Genomic DNA, 20,502 nt, shown 5'->3' on the forward strand with positions numbered 1-20,502 from the left:
GTTTATTACTGCTGAGCCACCATGGGAACTCCAAGATCTCCAACTCTTGATCTCATGAGACTCCCAACCTCCCGAGGGTCTCCCTCTCTCCATCCTACTGGCCTCGGGGGAGTCATCTCCTTCCCTGGGCCAAAGAGAGCAGCTTCAGGTTCTGACAACCTTCTAGATCGCCTGGACTCTGACTATACTTCTTGCCCCTGAGGTTCAGGAGTTTCCTTGGGATCCTAGAGCAAGACATCCCACTTCTAGTCTAATTAGCTTGAGGTTGGTTGCTCATATTTGAATTTGAGGCTAGACCTCTGTTAATAATATGTTTCTTACATCAGATGTTGATTGGCTTCCAACAGGGAAACACATCTTGGTCTCTCTTAGGTGTGGACTTCCTTCTGTAGCCTCTGCTTTCTGTCACTGCTCACCCCTGGGGGAAGGAGGGCTGTTTGTTACCGTCCAAGCTGACAGGCACAGAGATCAGAGACCCCCATATGAAACCTGAGTACAGATCTCAGACCTGCACTAATCTTGTTGGATGGCTATACTCTGGTTTTGGCATGGGTTGACCCAAGAGTTTTGAGCAGGTTTACATTCGTTTCAGCTGGTTTTAACTGGTGTGTCGTGATTTATGTCAGCTTAAGCCCATTTGCATCTATTTGATCATTCATAGTTCATTTGTGGCTCTTTTGATTTGGGTTATTTTATTTTAATTTTGGCAGCACCCATGGCAGGGGGAAGAATACCAGGTCGGGGATCAAATCTGCACCACAGGAGTTCCCGTTATGGTGCAGTGGAAACAAATCTGACTAGTAACCATGAGGTTGTGGGTTCCATCCCTGGCCTCGCTCCGTGGGTTAAGGATCCAGAGTTGCTGTGGCTGTGGTGCAGGCCAGCAGCTGTAGCTCCGATTTGATCCCTTGCCTGGTAACCTCCATATGCTTCAAGTGCAGCCCTAAAAAGACAAAAAGACAAAAAAAAAAAAAAAAAAAAAAAGATGCTATCAAGAAAAAAAAACCCTGTGCCACAGCAGCAACAATGCCAATTCTTAACCCACTGAGCTACAAGGGAACTCCAGTTTGGGTTATTTTAATAATAGCAGACTTGCAGTCGTAAAAAAGAATGAAATAATGCCGCTTGCTGCAACAAGGATGGATCTAGAGATTATCATACTAAGTGAAATAAATCCGGCAGAAAAAGACAAATATCATATGATATCACTTACATGTGGAATTTTAAAAAAATGATACAAATGAATTTATTTACAGAGCAGAAACAGACTCACAGACTTAGAAAACAAATTTATGGCTACCAAAGGGGAAAGGGAGGGGGGAGGGATAAATTAAGATTTTGGGATTAACAAAAACAACAACAAGAAGGACCTGTTATGAACTATATTCAACATCTTATAATAACCTATAATGGAAAAGAATCTGAAAAATATACATATATGTATAATTGAATCAATTTGCTGTACATCTGAATCATTGTAGATAAACTATACTTCAACAAAAAGTTTTTTTTAAAGCCCTAACTATTCAGCATCCCTCCCCACAAACAGCAGACACTCACACACTTGTGATGTCAGCCTGGTCAATTCCAAGGGCTTTATATCAATTAAGTCATAGAATTCTTACAACTACCCTAGAGTGTGGGAACTGCTATTATCATCCTCATTTATGCCGAGGACATAAAATTGAGATATGGAGAGCTTCAGAAACCTGTCCCAGGGAGTTCCCGTTGTGGCTCAGTGGGTTAAGAACCCGACTAGTATCCATGAAGATGTGGGTTCCATCTCTGGCCTTGCTCAGTGGGTTAAGGATCCAGCGTTGCTGCAAGCTGAGGCGTAGGTCACAGATGTGGTTTGGATCCAGTGTTACTGTGGCTGTAGTGTAGGCTGGCAGTTGCAGCTCTGATTGGACCCCTAGCCTGGGAACTTCCATATGCCGCAGGTGTGGCCATAAAAAGAGAAAACAACAGCAATGACAGAAACCTATCCCGGGTTTCCTGGTTACTGAGAAGTGGAGCCAGGATTTGAACCTGCTCCCTCTGGCGGCCAAGTCTGTTCTGAACCTTGATGTTAGGCTCTATCACGGCTGATGAGTGTTTGAACCACTTTGTGATAAGCCGATTCTCTCTGAGCCAGTTTGTCCTGCTCTTGCCAACATGAGCTGCTTGGTGCTGGCTCTGTCTGTCCTCAGCCTTGAATCTGGCACTTTCTGATTGACACACAGATCTCAGGCCTCACAGAGCCTAGAAATGGAAGACCGCCTCTTAGTTTCCTAAGGCTGCTGTCACAAAGTGTCGCAGATTTGGCTGCTTAAAAGAGAATGATATTTTCTCACAGTTCTGGAGGCCAGAACTTCAAAATCAAGGCATCAGTAGGGCTATTCTTTCACCAGAGGCTCTAGGGGAGAATCTGTTCCTTGCCTCCAACTTCCGGCGGCTCCAGGTGTTCCCTGGCTTGTGGTCACATCCTCCAATCTCTGTCTTCATGGTCACATTGCCGCCTCCTCTTCCTCTGTGTGTCTCTTATAAGGACACTTGTCAGTAGATTTGGCACTGCCCCCCGCCCCCACAAGTAGCCAGAATGAGCTCATAGCAAGTTTTTTTTTTTTGGAGTTCCCATTGTGGCTCAGTAGTTAACGAATCCGACTAAGAACCATGAGGTTGCAGGTTCAATCCCTGGCCTTGCTCAGTGGGTTAAGGATCCGGCGTTGCCGTGAGCTGTGGTGTAGGTTGCAGACGCGGCTTGGATCTGGCATTACTGTGGCTCTGGCGTAGGCTTGGCAACTACAGCTCTGATTAGACCTCTAGCCTGGGAGCCTCCGCGGGTGCGGCCCTAGAAAAGCAAAAAAAAAAAAAAAAACCCCACACACAAAAAAGATTCTTTTTTTTTTTTTTTTTAAAGAGTGTTAATTTATCTGCTCTTTCTTTCAAATAAGGTCACCGTCACAGGTTTTAGGGATTAGGATTTGGGCATATTTTGGGGGGGGGGTCCATTCAACCCATTACAAATATTAAGGTGACATCACAGTATTTCCCCCTGAATCCTAGCTCTTATACATGACTCTTTCTATCTGATTGGGTGTTTTTTGTTTTTTGTTTTTTGTTTTTAACCCAACCTTTAGGGTTTTATGTCTTTCTGCTTAGGGATTAAAAGCTAAAAATGTTCAGTGTACTTGCAGCCACGGAAGAGGCTCTTGTACTTTTCAAGGCCTATTTATTAATATCCCTGGCTGGGAAGATCAGGAATTCCTGGAAACAGCAAGCAAGGTGTGGAAAATTTCTATAAACAGGCACCGGAAGACAGAACCAACTTTCTAACATGTTCGCTGGTGCTAACACCAAGCTGACTGCTCCCTGGGGAGCCCCCTTTGGTGAAAGTAATGCTGAGTTGAAAGAGGGCGGATAATTAAGAGATGAGGGGGCGCGGTTAATCTCAAACATCTAGCACTTCTGGCCCAGGACTGAAAGAAGCTGGCCATTTAGACAGAGATAGAGACGAAGAAATAGGGCAGTTACTCAGCAAACAGACCTGGCAAGGACGCAGCACGCAGGGCCCTTTGCACTCAACTGGCCCCAAGCACCGACATAGAGAAATATCACAGAAAAGGGAAAGCTCTTTTTCTCTCTCCTGCATTTCCCCGCTCGCACCCATGACGGACAATCACGACCGCCCCCCAACCCCCGACCCCGAGAGTTCACTTAGTCCTTGGACAGTTCTGGCCTCTGCAAAGATGTTCGGGGATTGGGCTCAAGGTCATGCTCTACTGTGTAACCTTGGCCAAGCCAGAAAGTTGTTCTGAGCCTTGACTCTTCCCCACCCCCCGCCCCCCCGCCCCCCCGCAACTGATTTAATGGGATTACCCGGGAAAAGGCCCATGCCTGGCACATGCACCGTGTGCAGCAGAAAACACATTCACAACAGATTGGTAAGCCAGGGTCACCACAAATTCATGATCAGCAGCTTGGAATGGTCACCCCGCCCCGCCGGAAATCCTACTCTGTTTCTCTAGTGGGCTTGGTTGTGATAACTATTTCACATCTAATCCTTGATTCCTCTTTTCCTGTCCCCGCTTTGGCTGTAACTTGCTTCCACTCCATTGGCCAAATAGAAACCATCAGAGGAGGTTTCCTTGGCTTTGCATAGCTAATTCTACAAATCCACTTCCTCTTCTTCTGCCTCTCAGACAACTGTCCCCACTCCTATCGAAGGCCAGCTCTGCGCTCCAGGTCCCCTCCCGCTTACTTTAGCAAGGACTTTGATCCTGGGTAATCTCCTTCCTCTGTATCACCAGTTCCTCCCCAGTGCCTTGCCATCAGCCTGGAGACAAGATATTATAGTCTCCATACTTGGACAAAACTCTCCCTTGACCCTCCGTATTTCCTTCCAGCCGAAGCCCCACTTCTGTTTCCCTTTGCCTTACAACTTCCTAAACGTGGCCAAGGGCTGTTCTCTCTGGTTCACTGGCTCCTATTTGTGGTTCTGCCCAGGTCAGTCAGCTTCCGTCATCATTCCTCCACTCAAACTGCTCCATCAAGGTCGCCCCAACGTCCTTGCCACCAAATCTGGTGGACACGTCTCTGTCCTCGGCTTACGGGACCTTTGGCAGCCTTCTGCACAGGCAGTTCCCGATCCATCTTGAAACACTCTCTTGGCTTCACCCCACTTCCTCCCTGACCCCTCCAGTACGCTTCCCTCCTCTCTGCCCACTTTCTGATAGAGGAGTGTCCCCCGGCTCTGTCCTCTGCCCCTTCCCCAGTCTGAGCTGGAAACCAGCCTAGGTCACATGGTCTCTTGTTGGACCAACCAGTCCCCGAGGCTGCTGACTCCAGGGAGGGCCCTGCAGAGAATTCGCCACCATCTTCAACCCACCAGTCTAGAAACCCAGAAATCCCCCTCAGTTCCTCCTCTCACCCATCACATCTGACACTTCAGCGAGCCCTGTCACCTCTACCTCCAGAATAGGTCCCCAGCACTTCTGCTTCTCATCTCTATGGCCACCAGACCTGTTTGAGCCTCGGCATCTCTAGCCCGGGTCACTCCATGGTCCCCTCCATGCCCCGCCCTCCCTGATTCCACTCTTTCTTTGTGGTCACCTGCTCTCTACAGAGAAGGCAGAGTGGGGTTTTGCACATGAGAATCAGATTATTTCACTGTCACGCTGAAATCTCTTTAGAGCTCAGAAGAAAAGTCAAGTCCGAGGGTCTTGCATGATGGGCGATGCAGCCCACCTCCCAGCCTCATCTTGCTCCTCCATCTCGCTTATTCGCTGGAGTGCGGGCGCCCTGGGCTTCCTTCTGTATCTCAAACAGATCAACTTGCGCCAGGCCCCAGGGCCGTTGCGCATGCTGGCCCGGCTTCCTGCAACATCCTCCCCTGGGCTCTAGAAATGGCTGCTTCCTTCTCACCTGTCAGGTCTCAGCTCAAATGCCATCTCCTGTGGACCATCACATCACTCCGGGTCCCCAAGACATGTGCACTGCCTCATAGCCCGTCACATGGTGGAATGAATAGTCACTTTTTTTTTTTTGTGGCTTTTTAGGGCTGGACCTGCGGCATATAGAAGTTCCCAGGCTAGGGGTCGAATTGGAGCTGCAGCTGCCAACCTACACTACAGCCACAGCAATCCCAGCATCTGTGACCTACACCACATCTCGCATCGCAGCAATGCCAGATCTTTAACCCACTGAGTGGGGCCAGGGATCAAACCCGCGTCCTCATGGATATTAGTCAGGTATGTTACCACGGAGCCACAATAGGGACTCCTGAATAATTACATGCTTGCTTGCTTATTCATTTGCCGGTCTCCCCACTAGCTTGCAGACTTCACGAGAGCTGAGTGGTTTGCTTCAACCTTGAACACTCAGCAGCTAGCACAGAACCTGGCGCATAGTAAAAGCTCAATAAATACTTGTGGATGAATGAGAACATCAAAGAGGAAAGCATTCCACAGCTCGGCACAGCGCCATTCCACGTGGCCCCCAGTCTTATCTACCACAAGTGCCAGCATGCTACAGCAGCGCACCATTCTGCCACACAGCCCCGCGGGCAGTGCTATGATAACACAGTCCAACAGGTCCTACGAAGCCCGACATGTCACGACAGGATCCAACACAGACAACATCGGGCCTGGCCTGGAGCACAGACTCAGCACCAGATATCACTGCTCTGAGCCCTCGACTTGTCCCGCTGACCACAGGGATCCACAAGGCGCCCCCTCCAGCCCTAGCTGGGGTGTCCTTCAGAACCCAAACATCTAAGCCCCTAGGCTCAGATAGTGTGTCCTGGGCCCATGGACCTGGGTTGAGCAGAATACAATGGGTCTTTTGTTTTCTCAGGAGGCCCTGCTCAGCCTTCAGAGGAGAATGGCCCATTCTGAGCACCCAGAGCAGCTGGAGAAGGCAGGGGAGGGAGAGCGCTGGACTCCCTGGCAGAGGAGAGGAGGCCTGGGCCTCTGTGCTGTGTGTGACCTTGGGCACATCACTACCCCTTTTTCGCTTCACCTTCCTTTGTAGAAAGAAAAGAGCATCACAGTGGCTCTAGGGAGCATCTGAGTACAGATGGGAAGCCAAGGCCCAGAGAGGGGCAGTGTCTGCCCAGGGCCACATGAGAGGGAAGACAGGGTCACTGCAGAGTCCCAGGCTACCTGCCTCCCAGGAGGCGAAAGGGCTCAAAGGGTAAGGCCTGCTGTTTCCTCACCTGCTGCTCTGCCCATATCCCTTGGACAAGAATAAAGACAGAGAATGAGTCACCAGGAAGGAGAGGGGCCATTGAAAAGGAAAGTGGGGTTCCAGGCCCTCCCCCATAGCCCTGCCCTTTTCCTCTCTGCTTTGGCCGAGGAACCCAGTGAGTCACAAGATTCCACTGGAACAGGCTCTGCACCAAACGTGGTGATGACAAGGGGCCTTGGAGCCATGCTTTTGGCTCTGCTTTCTGTTCTTGCACGGACAGACAGGCAGCCAGCTAAAACCCCCGAACAGACACAAACAGACACCTACACAGATACACAGACACCTAGCAAGACAGACACCCAGTAGATAGACAGATAGAGACAGGAACAGTCACACAGCTATACACACAGACACACAGGCAACAGGTACACAAATACAGGCAGACAGTACACTAATGACAGAGAGGCAGACCCAGGACCACACAGAGGTGACATCCAGACAGATACGTAGGCACATTGCAGGCAGGTAACAGAGACAAGCAGACTCAGACACACTCAAGCAGAAACACCTCACACTCAAATACACAATGCAGACTCACACAGGTAGCCTACAGGGGGTGATGTGGGGCAAGGAAAGGCCAGATGCCCCCTGGGCCAACCCCCTAACCCCCAGCCCCCGAACTATGCAGAAACTGATTCACACAAATGGGTTCTCTGGGCACAAGCTCTTCTGAAGGCAGCCTCCGTCCGCTTCCCAAGACGAGGGACCCACCTGTAGTAACATGAATGGTTAGACATGAAAAGGAACTTCCAGACCAGGAGGGTATTGTGACATGTAGTGGGTGACTAAGCGTAACTGGGTAAAGGAGTGGAGAGGTGGTAGGTAGGGAGCCTGGTACTGGTAGGTAGGGGGCCTGATGGTAGCTAGGGAGCCTGTGATCTTGGGTAAGTCTGTTCTTCTGAGCCCCAGTGTCTCATCTGTGTCTCTCAGTCCCCAGGGTCCCTGCAAGGAGCAGGTGGGCCAGCTCCTGCAAGTGTTCCCGTCAATGGTGGGGCCCCAGGACACCACTCCTACATCCTCCACACCCTCGCCCAGGGCAGGGTTCTCTTGTTGACTCCCTGCCCAGTACCCCCTGGCAGGGGGGCAACTCAGTCAACTCAGTCACAGATGCCTGTTGTCCTGGTCCTGCCCATCCCCCGGGGGCTGGCCAGCTGAGGATGCCCCAAGACAGAGAGGTCAGATCGAGGGCAAAGGGAATCCCCGAAGCTTGAAGCTCCCCCCCACCCCAGCCCCCGGGGGGTGGCTGTGAGGCTTAGGCCCTGGATTGGGGGATCTGCCCAGGTGGAGTCTCTTTCATTCTCCCGCTGTTAAGAGTCCTCTGGCCAGGACCCAACCTGTTGGAACAGAGGGGATTGCGCAATGGAGAGGTAAAAGGTGATGGCAGGCCTGGCGGGACAGAAGCCCCATTGTTCGAGGCTCAGGCCAGCCTGGGCAAAGGAAGAGTTTATGCCCAGGGCAGGAAGGGGGGAGATCTCTGCAGGGGGTGCCAGCTGGCAGGGCTCTTGCCTTTGGACCCTGGAGGGGGACAGGTGCCAAGAAGGATGCCCCTGGTGGTGGTGGGGTTGATAGAGGGGACAGTGTTTGGCAAGGTGCCAGGAAGACTGGGCTGGGCAGACCCAAGGAGGGGTCTCAGGACTGGGAGGCAGCCCCCATCCCCAACCCCACCCCACCCCTGTGGGAGGATGAACAGCCCAAGGCATTCCCAGGGTCCTAAACCATCCGCCTCCAGATTCCAATCATTCCTAGGAACGGAGGCTTTGGGGCGGCTCCAAGCCTGGGGGCACTGTGAAGAGGGGTGTGCTTGGCCGCAGTTATCTGAGGGGGTCACAGACGGGCTTAGAGATTTTTGCCGCCCACAGCCTCCCCATCATGTCCCAAACTTAGGTCCCAAACTCGGAGCTCCACTGTGCACCATCCTCCCTTGTTCGCACGTGCCCCTCGGCCCCACGGCGAAGCCCACTGCACAGTCTTTACCGGGGCCAGGCCACAGTCCTTTCTGCTTGGGTTGGTGTCCCGCCCCCTACGGGAACCGTTTCCACCGGAGACCCAGCAAGGTCAGTCGCGTGCTCATGGTCCGCCTCGCTTGTCCCAGCCGAGCAGTTAACCCGGCTCTTCCAGGTGCGAAAGAGTCGGGGCCCCTCCCTCCCGCCGCGGGGCGGGGCCGGGCTGCGCGCTGGGCGGGGCGGGGCGGGGCGGGGCGGTACAAAAAGCGGTCCCGCCCCGCGCTCCTCACTTGACTTTGAGTGTCCGGCGGTCGCTGGAGCCGGGAGGCGGAGGCAAGTGAGGCAGCCGGGCTCAGCCCACACCCCTCACCAGGTAGGGACGTTCCCCTGCCTGGAGGGGAGAGGGTGTAGACAGAAGGAACAGAGAGAAGGAGGGGGCAGGCAGAGGGACCCAGACAGGTGACAGGAAGGGGGAGTGGAGGGGGGCAGAGGGGCACAGAGAGAGAGGGACACATGAGGATACAAAGTCAGGGAACCCCTGTAGGGATGGAAGCTGAGGGGGGGGTCAGAGATTCAGGACAGGGGGAGACCTAGGGTGAAAGCGTGTGTGTTGAGTGGGAAGCACCAAAATGCCACAGTCCCCACCTCTTGTCTTTGAAGGTCCCCAGACAGGTCAGGGAAAGGGCTCTATTTCTTGCCCAAGCCCCTTCCCCCTGTAAGCCAAGGCAGATAAACTGTGGCTTCTCTCCCCTGTCCCGCCTGGGGAAGCAGAAATCAGGGTCCCTGCTGGACCCTCTTGGGCTCATGGCCCCAGGAAGCTGGGAGATCAAGTCCCTGAGGTGCCAGGGAATCCCTGCTGCCCACCACTTCTGACCCCTGACCTCTGCCCTCCCTGGGCCCAGGAGGCACCATGTGGCGATGTCCACTGGGGCTGCTGCTGCTGCTGCTGCTGGCTGGCGAGTTGGCCCTGGGTGCCCGGCGGGGTCGTGGGCGCCGGGAGCTTGCACCGGCTCTGCACCTGCGGGGCATCCGGGATGCGGGTGGCCGGTACTGCCAGGAGCAGGACCTGTGCTGCCGTGGCCGTGCCGATGACTGCGCCCTGCCCTACCTGGGTGCTACCTGTTACTGTGACCTCTTCTGCAACCGCACCGTCTCCGACTGCTGCCCTGACTTCTGGGACTTCTGCCTCGGCGTGCCACCCCCTTTTCCCCCCATCCAAGGTGGGCACCAGACAGCCAGGGGTGGGTCACTTTGTCAACCCCCAAACTCAGCAAGGCTCAGGAGCAAGGCTGACACATTGACATTTCCGGGGGAGGCTTTGTAGAATCTGGGAAAGAGACCCCACCCCACTCTCTGAACCTCTGGGAAGTCCCTGCTTTGGTCTAACCTGAGTCTCTCCAGCAAGACTGAATGAGAAGAGCCTTGGTCAGTGGGATTTTAAGTTGACCCAGGAGAAGGCAGCCTACTGCCCTTTCTCCCAGTCCTGCCTGTCTCCATATTCCGGACTTGGAAGGTGCTGGCCCCGCCTGCTGACTCACCCTCAAGACTGATAAAGCACCCAGGGATTGGCCAGGGTCATCTTAACAATTCCTCTGCCTCTGCTCAGGAATCTCTACGCCTGAGATGGCCGGTCACACCTGGGAGGTGGGTCAAGTCTGTTCCTGCCTTCAGCCCTCATCAGCATCCACCTGCCCTTATCCAGCAGGAGAATGACTCGAATTCCTTCCCACAATTCCTTGGGGCTGTGGATGTGAGACGGCATACCTGGGTTGTCATCCCAAAGTGCTGTGCTATCTCAGGGGAGTCACTTACATTCTCTGGGCCTTGACTTCCCCATACACCTCCCACTCTCCATCTTCAAACCCCCAACTCATTTAAAGGGCATAGAGTCTAAGGAATGCCGTGGCTGGTATTCAAGTGAAGCAGGAGGGATCCGGGTTGGGGGTCACTGGAGAACTTCCCAAGTAGCAGTTGGTGTGTGACCCTGCAGAGGTCTTAATTTATAGCTCGGCTTTAGTTTCAGTGGAGGCTGGTGTGTGTGGTGTGTGTGTGTGTGTGTGTGCACACGTGCACGTGTTTGGGAGGATTTGGAACACCTGACCTCTGAGGACCTGGCCATCTCAACCCATCGACTCTGGTCTTGGTTCCACTTCTCTTTCCTGTCGTCCCTCTCCCCAGGATGTATGCACAGGGGTCGCATCTATCCAGTCTTGGGAACCTACTGGGACAACTGTAACCGGTGGTGAGTATCTGGGGCTTGGAGGGGGCTTGCCTTGTGGGCTTTGCGGCAATGGACTCGGCTCAGATCCTATCCCTGTCACTTGTTTCCTGGGGGCAAGGCCTTTCCCTTCTCTGAGCCTCAGTTTCATCATTGTAGGTGGGAATTTTTACATGGACAATGTCCGTGTCTAGACCAGCCTTCCCACGGCAGTCCCCAGGAGTGCTCACCCAGCAAGGATGCCAGCTTCAGGTTCAGCCCTCCTTCCTGGGGCTGGGCTCCTGCCCCTCCCAACCTTTCTTGCTGTCATGGGAGAGTCCAAGGAGGGGGCGCCAGGAAGGAAACCTCTGACTGCAGCATCCGCTGCCCTGAACCGGATGAGGGTCAGGGATGGCTGAGCTGGCAGCCAGCCAGACTGTAGCAGGGCCTTCCCTGGAATGTGGCCCCTCCTTCCTCCCCCACACCCCTCCCCACCATTCCCTGCAGAAAGATGAAGGGGTCAGGGTGCCCCCTACCCCAATCTGAGGCCTGAGATGGGAGGTGGGGAAGGGTTGGATAGGAAGACTTGAGTGCCTTCATGGAAATAATGGGGACCTGAGACTTAGAGGGGGAGGCCCCGCACCCACTGCCCGCTGCCTGGGACTGAGAGGGCCCCAGGGAGAAAGAAACTTTTTGGAATGCATTACGCATAAGCTGTTTCCATTGCCTCACTGGCATGAAGAATGCCTGGGTCACAGTGAGAGTGGGGACTCATGCGTTTCAGCGTGTGTCTGGGTGAGAGAGCCCGCGCGCGCGCGTGTGCATGTGTGTGTGCCTGTGTGTGCCTGTGTGTTTCGAAAGATGGAGCGTGCCTGCATGATTCTGCTGGTACTGATAGGGTGCCTCTGGACATTGAGGGGTTAACACTCTCTCCCATTCCCTTCCCTGGGGCCTGGCCACCCAGGCCCCCTCTGGAATGCTGGGACCTGCTGCCACCAGCCCTGTCCAGACCTGCTTGGACAGCCCTGGGGGCAAAGAGGGAGGGGGCAGGAAAGGACTGACCAACCCACTGCCCTCCCAGGCCAGCTCTGGCTTTGTTCCCTGCACTTGACACCTGCGGGAGGGTGTGAGGGCAGTGTCTGTGGGCCTCTCAGGCTGTGTGAGCCCTCGAGGGATACTTCGAGAGTCAGTGGGGGAAGGGGAGGACAGGGAGAGCCTCCCCTACCCGGCTCCACCCCTACGGTCGCCTGGGCCCTCCCTGAAAGCACCCTGCAATTCCTGGGGCTGGAGAGCCCAGTTGGTCCCCTTGAGGCTCCTTAAAAGGCAACATTGGAGGAGGGAGCCTCTGGGCTTGGAAGCATGCCGCTTAGCATCTTGTCATAGCAGAGTTATGAACTTGTAAAAGCATCGTAGAATTCATAGAATTCAACTGTTCAGTCGACACCTATTTATTAGCGACCTACTATGGGCCAAATGCTGTGCTGGGCCAAGGAGAGGCAGCCAGAACATGGCAGACAGTCCTTGTCTCTGCACTGGAGCCTCTAGATTAATGGCGAAGAACCACATGCACAAATACACGTGTCATCACAACCTGCTCCAGGTGTGATGGGGAAAGGAGACTAATGAGGGATCCTGGTTTCGAGTGGGGTGGGGGTCGGGGAAGGCCAGTCCAGAGGGGACATTTATGCTGATACCAGGGAGATGAGCGCATGAGTGGCCCAGGCCCAGGAGCAGGGAACATGGGGGGAACGGCTTGTGGAAAGACCAGGAGGTGGAACCAAGCTCCTTGCAGCTGGAGCTGTGAAATGGGCGAGAGGAGGCTCAGGCCATGTTCCAGGGGTCTCATAAGCTGTGCCAAGGGTTCTGCATGGTTTTTTTTTTTTCGTCTTTTGTCTTTTTAGGGCCACACCTGCGGCATATGGCAGTTCCCAGGCTAGGGGTCGAATTGGAGCTACAGCTGCTGGCCTACACCAGAGCCACATCAACGCCAGATCCGAGCCATGTTTTCGACCTTCACCACAGCTCACGGCAATGGCAGATCCTTAACCCACTGAGTGAGGCCAGGGATGGAACCCGCAACCTCGTGGTTCCTAGTTGGATTCGTTTCCGCTGAGCCACGACGAGAACTCCTGCATGTGGTTCTAAGTGTTGTGGGAAGCCACTTGGGGAGCCCACAGTCCAATGTGTATTGTTCAAAGATTTCTCTGGCTTTAAAAGAGGGGTATGTGTGTGTGTGTGTGCATGTCCTGGGGTGGGGAGGGAATTATAAAGAGGCAGGGAGCCTGGTTCCCACTGCCATGGGCCAGGTGAGAGGGGATAAGGGCCCAGAGTAAGGGGATGGTAGTGGAGAGGCGAGAGGCAGATGGCTTCAGAGGCTTTTGTGTGCCCGGCTGATAGGGGAGGCTTTGGTGGGGGTGAGGGGTGGGCGGTGGGGAAGACACTGCAGACCACAGAGTTCTGGCTTGAACACCTGGGTGGATAAGGTGTCCTTTTCTGAGTTGAGGATGTTAGGGGAGGAACAGGTTTGGAGGAAGGCAGTTTGGGCCGTTTTAAGTTTGAGATGCCTTTCACGCACCCAGAGGAGATGTCAGGAGGCCAGCTGGATTGGAGTCTGAAACTCCAGGGGGCGGGGAGTTGGGGGTTCCTGTAATGAGAACAATAATGATAGATAACAATTCTTGAGCACATAACATGGGCCAGGCCTTGAGCTAAATACTTTGCAAGCTCACCATTTAATCCCTGGACGTTGATACTATTGTTATCTTCATTTTACAGACACCATTGAGGGGGAGTTTTGAATACCTTACCTAAGGTCACGTGACTCGCGAGCCAGGATGGGAACTCAGGATTCTGGACTTTAGAATCCATGCACTTAGTCACTTCACTATACTGCCTCACTCACTCACTCACTCATTCATTCCTTCAACAAATATGTATTGGGTACATACTAGGTGCTAGGTTTTGTTTTCTAAGCACTGGAGATACCAAACAATACTTGCCCTCAAGGACCTTAGAGTCTACGGGCAAACAGATATAAAAAATATAAATAACTAAAGATGTAATATGTCAGATGGTGATGACAGGCTGGAAAAAAATGAAACAGGGAAGCAGAGTAGGAAGGGTGGAGGGGGCTGAGATAGCATGGCCAGGGCAGGCCTCTCTGAGAAGGTGACATGTGAATAAGGACTTGGAAGAAGTGAGAGTGAGCCCTGAGGATGTTGGAAGCACAACTCAAAGGCCAGAGCGTGGCTGGGGTCAACAGTCAGGGGACCAGCCTGGTCAGGGCCTCGAGAACCAGGATTTGGAGAAGAGGGTCAGAGAGGGGACAGGAAGACAGATCGTGCAGGGCCTTGTTGGCGCTGGAAAGGCTTTGGCTCTTATTCCGTGGTGTGAAGCCAGTGGCGGGTTTGGGGACAGGGGAATGACATGATATGATTTGGGTTTAACAGGATCGCTTGGGCAGCTGCGTTAAAAATATACTGAAGTCGGGGGGGGGGTGGCACGGGCACAGGGCAGAATCGGGGAGAATGGTGAGGAGGCTACAGCATGATCCAGGTGAAAGGTGATAGGACCACAGGGGCTGCAGGAAAGAATGAGACGTGGTTTGCAATCTGGATGGGTTTTTTTAAGGTGGTGTCAACAGGATTCACCAATGAATTGGGTCAGCACGTGAGAGAAAGAGTCAGGATGCCTCCCAGGCTTTTGGCCTGCGCTCCAGGAAGGATGGAGTGACCGTTTCCAAGGACTGTGGGAGAGAAGCCTGGGAGCAGGGAAGAGCAGGAACTCAGTGTAGGATGCGGCAAGTGTGACCTGTTAGAAACCACCCCCCCCGCCCCGGTGGCGATGTTGTGCAGCAGTAAGATGCGTGAATCTGGAGTTTAAGGAGACATCTGAGAAGCAGCTATACACTTGAGAATCATGAACTTGAAATTGACATTTAAAGTCACCAGGCTGGATGGGATCATCTAAGGGACCTCTCATAGGTGCTGATGCAGAAGTTCAGGCTCATGTTGACCTCTGAGGCTCCTCCCTTCAGAGGATACCAGCCCTGCCTCACCTCCTCCTCCCCTCCTGTTCTTCCAGCACCTGCCAGGAGAAAGGGCAGTGGGAGTGTGACCAGGAGCCATGCCTGGTGGACCCAGACATGATCAAGGCCATCAACCAAGGCAACTATGGGTAAGAGGCCCTGAAGATTTCCCCAGGGGGCACACATGCACGTGCATGCACGTACACACACACACGTCCTGCCAGGCACAGATATTATTCACGTGCATACTTAGCTAGTTAGGCATCTCTCTCACTCACATTCGCATACCTCCCAGACCCCCAGTTTTGGCAGGTCTGCCACTTCTGTCCGCTCTCTTTTAGGTGGCGGGCTGGGAACCACAGTGCCTTCTGGGGCATGACCCTGGATGAGGGCATTCGATACCGCCTGGGCACCATCCGCCCATCTTCCTCCGTCGCCAATATGAATGAGATTCATGTAAGTCCGTTCTTGCCCATAATCCTGCCATCTCCTTTTGGCCTAGGACCCCAGGGACCCTGGCGCCCTGTCCCCCTCCCAATAGGCTGTGTGTCGCTAGACAAGTCACTCCCCTTCTCTGGGCCCTCAGCTTCTGCCCATACCAAGATGTGCCGCACTGCAAGAACTGATGCTCACATTCTGAGTTTTGTGGTCCCGGCCTCCGTCCCTCCCTGGCCTCCTCAGCTTGGGAAAAATGTCATTGGTCCCACTACGGCTGGGTCAGGGCCCAAAGGGCCAGGAGGTCATCTTGGTATTTTGGGAAGGAAAGGACGGACACTCCTCCAGCTTTGGCCAGGGAGCGGCGATTCTCGGAAACAAATGCCGCCTCAGTGGAACCCCACGGGAGGAGGGGCTTCTTCATTCCCACCACTGGGACCCTCTAGGGGGAGAAACGGGAACCAGACCCAGAACAGTCACAGGGTGAGGACGGGGTGTTTCAGCGGGACAGGGCTGGGGCACATACCAGAGGCTCCGTCCAATGGCAGGCAGGGGAGGAGGTGATGGCTGGCCGGAGTGGCCCTCCCCACAGGGGGGAGTTCAGTTCAAGGCTGGGGTGGCCAGACCCTGCCCTTGCCCTTACTCCCCTGGGCCTCTGGCTATTTTCTGCCTTTTGCTGTTTACCTTGGCAGCCAGCCCAGTCACGGGACCTGACGGCTTCTTCCCTCCCCTGCCCTCTGGGGCCTGAAGCCCAAGGTCCTGGCGGGAAGAAGGATGTGGCAGATCAGAAGGTGCAGAGGAGGAAAGAGGCAGGAGTTGAAAAAGGAAAGTGGGGGGACCCTGGCCTGGCCACTTCCCTGTTCCTGGCTTCCGTTGCCGCACCTGTAAAGCAGGACTAGTCATCCCCTGACCTGACACCAGGGAACATGGTGCCTGGGTCTTCCTCCTGAGTCAGTGTGGAGGTTGCTAGAATCCCTCAGAAGCTGGAGGACTCAAGATCAAATGGCAGAAGGCCCTGGACTCTTGGGAGACCTCCAGTGTCTCAGGCCCCCGAGGGGTAGGCGGGGACAGAGGCAGGAGGCAGACAGAGTGACCTTTGCCTTGCAGACAGTACTGGGCCCAGGGGAGGTGCTGCCCAGAGCCTTCGAGGCCTCTGAGAAGTGGCCCAACCTGATCCACGACCCTCTGGATCAAGGCAACTGTGCAGGCTCCTGGGCCTTCTCCACAGCAGGTAGGTCCAAGGGCAGAGGCTGGCGAGGTGGGAAAGGAGGGCCAAGGCCTGAGCCCCTTGACAGCCCCTCTACCTCCCCCACCAGCTGTGGCGTCAGATCGAGTCTCAATCCATTCTCTGGGGCACATGACACCTGTCCTATCGCCCCAGAACCTGCTGTCTTGTGACACGCACAACCAGCAGGGTTGCCAAGGTGGGCGTTTGGATGGTGCCTGGTGGTTCCTGCGACGACGAGGGTGAGCAGCAGAGGGCGTGGGCAGGGAAGAGGGCATGAGGGGGGGGGCCTAGGGCTGCCCCGGGCTCACTCTGTCCCCGCCTCCTCCTCCTGCCCCTCCAGGGTGGTGTCTGACCACTGCTACCCATTCTCTGGCCATGAGCGGAATGAGGCTGGCCCTGCACCCCGCTGCATGATGCACAGTCGAGCCATGGGTCGGGGCAAGCGCCAGGCTACTGCCCGCTGCCCTAATAGCTATGTCCACGCCAATGACATCTACCAGGTCACTCCTGCCTACCGCCTTGGCTCCAATGTAAGTCTGTGCTTGGGTAAAGGGGCAAAGGCAGGAGAGCTGGAAGGCTGGCCAAAGGCTGGAGCCTCACGCCTGATGGATGCTCTCCTCCCTACCCCCTCACCCTCCAGGAGAAGGATATCATGAAGGAGCTGATGGAGAATGGCCCCGTTCAAGGTAAATGCCTCTTATCCTGCCCCCTGATTCCAGAAGCTTGGGCCTGCTTGAGGCTGGGTGCAAGTGGTCCATACAGCATTGAGCAGCCAGTCCACTGGGGCCAGGAGTGGGGGGACCATGTCCTCTCCCCATGGGCGGCACCTGGAGGGGGCACTTGGTACCAGAGGCCCTGGGGGCCGAACATGCATCTCCAGGCTCAGGCATCGGTGCCTGTGCTGATGGGCTGAGCCAGCCCCACTTTGACCTCTGCCTACAGCCCTCATGGAGGTGCACGAGGACTTCTTCCTGTACCAGAGCGGCATCTACAGCCACACACCCGTGAGCCACGGGAGGCCGGAGAGATACCGCAGGCATGGGACCCACTCGGTCAAGATCACAGGGTGAGGGACTCGGTGGGCAGGGGGGTTGGAGGCAGCAGGGCTTGCAGTGGGGGCTCTAAGCCTACCTTGGATCCTAACCATCTCTCTCTGCAAAGCTCCATTTCAAAGCAGAGGAAACCAAGACTCAAAAAGAGAAGGGAGGAGGGGTGGAAGGGAGTTCCTGTCATGGCTCTGTTGTGGTTAAGAATCCAACATAGTCTCTGTGAGGATGCAGGTTCAATCTCTGGCCTTGCTCAGTGGGTTAAGGATCTGGCGCTGCTGCAAGCTGCGGTGTAGGTCACAGATGTGGCTCGGATCCGGTGTTGCTGTGGCTTAGCATAGGCCTCAGCTGCAGCTCCAATTCAGCCCGTAGCCTGGGAACTTCCATATGCTGCAGGTGCAGCCCTAAAAAGAAAAAGGGAAAAAAAAAAAAAAAAAAAAAAGAGGAGGGACCTGGAGTTCCCTGGTGGCCTAGTAGTTTAAGGAGCTGGTGTTGTCATTGCTATGGCTTGGGTTCTATCCCTAGCCCAAGGACTTCTGCATGCTGTAGCGTGGCCTTAAAAGAAAAAAAAAAAAGAGGAAGGTCCTTTTTGAGGTGTTCTAGGAACTGCTCCCTTCCTGGCACAGTGGAACAGAAAAATAACTCTTATGAAATACAGACAAGAATTCAAGAGTTGCTCAACCTCTCCCCAGCTCAGCATCTGTCCCAACTCTGCCTGACTCACTGACTCACTCCCCCCAGCCCTCAGTTTCCCCAGCTCATATAAAGGGAGGTGCTAGAGTTGCTGATATCAAGGGTCCAACCAATGAAATGTACTTTGTATCCTCCCAGGTGAGAAGGGAGGGCAGGCAGATGTATGAGGTCCCAAAGAACTGGTCCGTGAGATGTGGTCCCTGAAGGATGGGGGGCCCAGTTTCCCTCCTTTTTCTGCTCCCCTCTCCCAGGTGTCCCTTGGGGGCCTTCCCCATCCCCACCCTGGGCACAGGTACACAGACTTAGAGATGTGGAGCCTGAGGGAGGTGCAGAGAGGGACAGAGACCTGCCCAATCTCGAGGGTGCACCCAAGTCACCAAAGGCGACAGGGGCCTGGGTGGGGAAGGCCCTGGGTCAGAGCTCCTGAAAGCAGGTGAATCAGTGCCCTTCCCCCTCCGGCTCTGGCCCGCAGGTGGGGCGAAGAGACGCTGCCAGATGGAAGGATGCTCAAATACTGGGTGAGTCCCTGCGCCCGCCCGCCTTCCCCTCCTCCTCCCTCGCTCCCATCGCCCTGCTCACGGCCCCTCCTCGTTCCCAGACGGCGGCCAACTCCTGGGGCCCAGGCTGGGGCGAGAGGGGCCACTTCCGCATCGTGCGCGGTGCCAACGAGTGCGACATCGAGAGCTTCGTGCTGGGCGTCTGGGGCCGCGTGGGAATGGAGGACATGGGTCACCCCTGAGGCCGCGGGCACCACGCTGGGAAGAGCCCCCTGTGGGGCGGCAGCCTCCGCCCCCCCGCCCGCTTGCCCGACGGAGCTCTGGCGCCAGGGGTCTAATCCCCGCAGGTTCGCTGACACAGCGCCCTGCCTGGGAGCCGCGGGCAGGCAAGGCTGGTGGAGCCCCCAGACCTCCCAGCCGGGACAGAGCAGGGCCTGGCAGGGGTAGAGCAAGACCCCCACGCAAGACCACTGAAGCCAGGACACCCCCAAGTCTCGGGCCCCACCACCCCACCCTTGTACTCTTATTCTTCAAAGGTATTTATTTTTCTTTTCACTATTTTAAAATAAAAGCAAAGTATTGATAACTGTGGTATCTCAGAACTTCTCTGCGTGGAAAGCCAGGTCATAGTTGGGATGGCATATGGTCAGACAGCAGGGGAAGGGCAGCCTGAGGCCTTGCTGGTTGGCAGGGGTGGGTAGACCAGAAACCTTAGCCTCCGTTCAGCCTTGATTATCAATGGCCCTAGACACTGACCCACTTGGAGTGGGGCATGGATGGCATGGCCTTTGGCCCCCAGAGAGAAACGTAGGCTCGTGGGAACCACCTCTCAGACGCTGAGTCAGCGCTGCCTGATGGGAGAGGAGTCCAGCCCACCAATCAGCAGAACTGGTGCCAGTGCCCAGCAGGCAAGGGGGGGCACAGCCCCAGAGAAGCTGGAGCCTCTGTCTCTGCAGATCAGCCTCTCCAAGCCACCCAAGCGAAGGGCCCCCCTCCTCTTTCCCCTGCCCCTAGGCCAGGTTGGGCCTGCCTCTCTGAGCCCTCTCCCTACCCCACCTCCCCAGCTCCCAGTGCCTGCAGAATAAGCCCAGGCTTCAGCCTGGCTTCCAAGGCTATCAGGAACCACTCTACCAGCCTCCTCCCCAGCTTCTTCACCCAGTGCCGAGGCAACTCCAGAGTCCTCACTGTTCTCCAATGTCCCGTACACACACACAGACCACTGGGCATTTGCACATGCTGTTCTCCTAATCCAGATTCCTTTCCATTCCACCCACTCCTGTCCCGCTGCTATTTCAAAGCCAATTCCAGGGAGTTCCTGTCGTGGCTCAGGGGAAACAAATCTGACTAATATCCATGAGGACGCAGGTTTGATCCCTTGGCCTCACTCGGTGGGTTAAGGATCTGGCGTTGCCGTGAGGTATGGTATAGGTTGCAGATGCAGCTCGGATCTGGCGTTTCTGTAGATCAGTGGCTACAGCACTGATTCAGCCCCTAGCCTGGGAACCTCCATATGCCCTGGATGCAGCCCTAAAAAGACACACACACACAAAAAACCCCCAAAACCCCCAAACCAAACCAACTCTAGGGTTCCTTCAATCGGACAGCACTAGTGGAGAGTAACTGATGTGTCAGATGCCATGCAAGGGACTGAGGCTTCCTCAAACTACCCCAACCCCACTTAGCGTGGCTTAGACACCCCTCTCGGAGCTC

The 20,502-nt window shown here is 55.0% G+C and overlaps 1 protein-coding gene across 3 annotated transcripts; it reads left to right on the top strand.

The window, feature by feature from the left end:
- On the top strand, positions 8,936-19,378 carry TINAGL1 (tubulointerstitial nephritis antigen like 1). 3 transcript variants are annotated; one of them, XM_005665158.3, is made up of 12 exons: positions 8,936-9,042; positions 9,572-9,889; positions 10,848-10,911; positions 14,950-15,042; positions 15,235-15,349; positions 16,436-16,559; positions 16,645-16,795; positions 16,897-17,086; positions 17,197-17,242; positions 17,499-17,622; positions 18,768-18,813; positions 18,894-19,378. In XM_005665158.3, the coding sequence occupies exons 2-12, from the start codon at positions 9,580-9,582 to the stop codon at positions 19,032-19,034; spliced, it is 1,404 nt and encodes a 467-aa protein (XP_005665215.2). In that variant the 5' UTR covers positions 8,936-9,042; positions 9,572-9,579; the 3' UTR covers positions 19,035-19,378. The 3 variants fall into 3 exon arrangements, with proteins under 3 accessions (XP_005665215.2, XP_005665216.2, XP_005665217.1); XM_005665159.3 differs by having other exon boundaries at positions 8,943-9,002; XM_005665160.3 differs by lacking the exon at positions 9,572-9,889 and having other exon boundaries at positions 8,958-9,042; positions 18,894-19,374.

This window comes from Sus scrofa, chromosome 6 (assembly GCF_000003025.6).
Source record: "Sus scrofa isolate TJ Tabasco breed Duroc chromosome 6, Sscrofa11.1, whole genome shotgun sequence".
NCBI classification, from domain to species: domain Eukaryota; kingdom Metazoa; phylum Chordata; class Mammalia; order Artiodactyla; family Suidae; genus Sus; species Sus scrofa.

Coding starts and splice junctions, on each gene's coding strand:
- TINAGL1 (XM_005665158.3), top strand. CDS start 9,580: ATGTGGCGATGTCCACTGGGGCTGCTGCTGCTGCTGCTGCTGGCTGGC. Junction 16,796..16,896: donor TGGTTCCTGCGACGACGAGG/GTGAGCAGCAGA, acceptor CTGCCCCTCCAG/GGTGGTGTCTGACCACTGCT. Junction 17,623..18,767: donor CACTCGGTCAAGATCACAGG/GTGAGGGACTCG, acceptor TCTGGCCCGCAG/GTGGGGCGAAGAGACGCTGC.